This window comes from Histoplasma capsulatum, genomic scaffold (assembly GCF_000149585.1).
Source record: "Histoplasma capsulatum NAm1 scaffold_1 genomic scaffold, whole genome shotgun sequence".
NCBI lineage: Eukaryota > Fungi > Ascomycota > Eurotiomycetes > Onygenales > Ajellomycetaceae > Histoplasma > Histoplasma mississippiense.
In genome coordinates this window covers 620,391-624,270 of record NW_001813982.1, presented here as the reverse complement: position 1 = coordinate 624,270, position 3,880 = coordinate 620,391, and the positions used below count along the sequence as shown (strand labels likewise).

Here is a 3,880-nt window from a genome sequence, read left to right as displayed (position 1 = left end):
GCCACTACAAAATCGGGTATAGTAACTTATCCCTAAAGATCACAAATAATAATACTCGCAGTTTCCTCGTACCTCCTGTAAAAATTTGTCACTTCCCATGTCGTTTGAACTATAACAGTAAAATTCACCTTCACTCCCAGTTTCTTCTTTACAGGACGATTTTCCCACCTTTCCATCTATCCAATTTTCTATTTACTGGAGTAGTTGGCTTCACACAGAAAGGAGACCTCTCGTCAATTCCACCTCGTTTTCGCCCCTCTAGCGTTCATGAATATATCGCCTCTCATCATTACTTGCCCATTAGCTGGAAGAGAGCGTTGAAGTCTAAGAGACGTAGGAAAGCTCAACAAAATACAAGTTCAAAGAAAATCTTCAAGAGCTGTGGAGTTCAAAATATTTGGCAGATCCATTGGCCTTTCACGGTCAATATTTCCGCTACCATCGTGATAAAACAAAAAAAGAAAGAAAAAAGTGGGGGGCAGGATGCAAAGCTTCCCGGAAGGGTGGCAAGGAAGATGTCATTATGAGGCCCATTCCTCGTGTACATGCCTTCCATCCACACCATCATGGACGATGAGCCGACAAATAACATATGGAATCTATATGTAACCAACAATCTGTAGAACCGAGTTCAACTTGAGAATGTGTGAACGTATGTCAACAATTTGACGTTCCCAAACGATACCATCGTGAGGAGAAAGCAATCTCAATTCGTTGGGGCAAAATAACAGAAATTTGCCTTCTTATGGGTGCAATATTGTGGCGTTCAAGTATTTATATGGTAATAAAACTCGCCCAGGACCTTCATCTTCGATAAAGCGTCAATATATATATAAAGGGGACCTCAAAGCGTGGTATCGAATATGAATGAGCGTACTTCAGTTACCGTTGGCAAGCTCTCACGTTCGATGTCAAGAGCCATATTCTTCAGCAACAATGTCATGATGAGGAGAGAAGGGAATCGGGTGTTTTGAAGGCTTGAGTACAAAACTTAGTGCTGGAATAAAATGTGTAGCGATTTAGATTGGGAGATTCACTGAATTAGGCAGCTCGGACTTGCACGTAGCCTGTAGGCTGTTAGAGCGTAGAGACATAGCATTGGCAAGCTACAGAATAGAATGAGAAGAATTTAGGGTTAGGGCTAGGGTTACATACTCGGGGACTAAGCGCGATAGCCGACAATCACATGACCGTTCTTCATAACCTTATGTAACAACCACGGATCGGGGACAGTGGAGAACGAATGGGAAGCGCCCAACCTCGCATTTTACCACAAGCGGCGTCGCTCACGGAATGCTTGAACACCCTTGTCCATCGCTTCTCACCCAATTGTCTTGTTCACCTGTATTCATCATTAGCCAACGGTCGCCATGGTGTCTACGCGCCATCATCCAAAGGACTTTCCCTCGTCAACTTCTGTCAGCCCGTCCAAGACAGAAAAGGATCAGCGCGGGCCTGTCGGCACTGGGAAATGGCGACATACTCCATCCACAATTGTGACACTCTGGTTGTCTATATCTGTTCCACTTGTTCTCTGGGATGCTGGCTATATTCTGCTTCGACCACATAGTATGCCTGGCGGGCGCCTGCACTACATTTGGAGTCCATATGCGCTCTACGGCGCCATCGACCATGTCTATGGCTGGCCTGCATGGAACGACCGAGACGGGTTCCCAAGTGCCCAGAGCCTCATGAACCTAGTTGAAACTGCGTGCTACATTTTTTACCTATTTGTGCTGTTTCAATATGGGACATTCAATCATGGCGGCGATCGTAAAAGCAAGACAGCGAACAAGAGCTATTTCTTGGACTTGCAGAAATCAGTTAGCGGAAGGCTAGGAGCAATTGCGCTGCTGGTGGTTTTCAGTGCTAGTGTAATGACAACCAGTAAAACGATATTATATGGTGAGTTCTCTAGTGATCGCCCTGCTGTTGTACATTACATTGTCACTAGCTAATAAATCTCCCCAACCTTTCAGCCCTTAATGAAGTCTGCTCTGGATTCGACCATATAGGGCATAACAGCTTCTGGACTTTGATTTTCCTGTGGATAATCCCGAAGTAAGACTAATTACACCATCATGTCCTGCATCAGTTTTCGTTCATTGAGTTAACCAATTACACGTTATGGAATTAGTGGGCTTTGGATTGTGGCTCCTGGGTACGCCTCATTTTATTTTGGCAGTGAAATCCTAGATGCCATAGCGCCCAGCGACGGTCTCTCCGACACCAACGAGGATATGAAGTTAAAATAACCCTAATAATATCGACTCTACTCCGCTTGCCCCAAATGGGGATCTAATACTGGTTCTCGCATGCATCAAAAGTCTTAACTATTCTTCTCCACACCCCACCCAACCATCCTGCTCATTGCTAGCTAATTGCACGTTGCGATTCTTTTGTCTCATCCGTTTGCGGAAATACAATAAGCCCGAGAATCTTCTTTGAACTGGAGTTCAAAAAATTGGTTTGTTCCCAAAATTTTTGCTGCTGGTATTTGAGCGTTATCGACGGAGTAATCAGAGCGGAATAACAAACCCAGGTCATTTTCATACTGATACCAGGGTTGGATAGTTTTTGATACATATGAAAATTTTGATATCATAACCTAGTATCTTAGCACTGGCATGAAAAATTGATACTTCCCCGTCCCTCACGCCAACACATATGGCCATAATTTGGTGTTTTAGAGCTGACGGCATATATCAATTTTGATTCGAATGGTTCTTGTGATCATACGCTACTTCCCGTAACTCCCAAACTGATACATTTAAACAACAGGGCTTTGCTGCTTGTAGCCAGCCGGGAGGCCAGGCCAACCGATGTTCCCCTTTCTGCAATGAATACCTCTTCGAAAGGTTAAAAGTCGTGGAGTATACCCAATTCCCCAAAGGGATCTATCTACTAAATCCATCAATTTCGAGTATCGTAACGCCGGAGTACTCTGTACAGGTACAGCCAACAAGCGCAAGGTGCGTTTCAGTATTTCACTCTCACACTGGTAAGTTCATGGCTTCCATTTTACAGATAGTGTTTTCCTAAGGAGCCCAATGAAGTGGGAGGCTAATATGGGTACAGAAAAAATTCAACCATCCTAGCATGGGGAAGCCCATTCTCATAATTTACTGGGTGTATCCCAAAATATCATATGCTTCTATTGGTCGGGGAAATATCAAACCTCCTCCGGCTATCCAGTTTGTCGGGACAGCCTTCTCCCGCCAAGAGTCCGTAAAGTTCTCCCGCATGAAGGCGATCAGAGCGCAGATTCAGGTGACATCGAAGGACTATTAAATCCTCCAATAAAGATTCCCAGCAAGAAAAGAGTGTTCACAATGGCATTTCGAACCCGCCCTTTGACTACTCTATATTGTGTTAGTGGTGTGGAAGGAGACATAATTTTCGGATCCAGCGAGTCGGGTTTGGATGTGTCGTTGATATTGTCCCGGCCGTGCCCACGTGTGTCTGTTCTGGCTTTCATGGCAGCCGCATATTTGAATTCAGGCGACATATATCTTGTTGGTTTAATTTTATTGGACTCTGAAGCCCTCTCACAGGAAGTCCCATTGGGTACCCCTCTCGATTAAAACAGCTTTTGCTTAGGAGATAGAAGAATCACACGGAAAAAGACGACGTATTCCAGTCAAGTAACAACCTTGGATGTCTGTACTCAGAATGATGAGCACAATTCAAATTTCCTTCACGCAAGTCATGAATGGGCACAGAAACGAAGTGCCTGGATAACGTGTACGATTGGCCGCAATATACAACACATGTACAGCACATGCACAGATCTGTACGCTGGTATATCGGTCCACAGAAAGTACGGGTACATACAAGAAATGCCAGTCGGTAATATTTAAGTTGTATGGGACAGGAACCT

The 3,880-nt window shown here is 44.5% G+C and overlaps 1 protein-coding gene across 1 annotated transcript; it reads left to right on the top strand.

Annotated features, from left to right (window-relative positions):
• Positions 1–1,370: 1,370 nt before the first annotated feature.
• Positions 1,371–2,255, top strand: HCAG_00192 (conserved hypothetical protein; the record flags this gene model as incomplete). The annotated part of the gene is made up of 3 exons (XM_001543096.1): positions 1,371–1,905; positions 1,980–2,061; positions 2,138–2,255. 3 exons carry the CDS (start codon positions 1,371–1,373, stop codon positions 2,253–2,255), a joined length of 735 nt encoding a protein of 244 aa, XP_001543146.1.
• Positions 2,256–3,880: the final 1,625 nt, after the last annotated feature.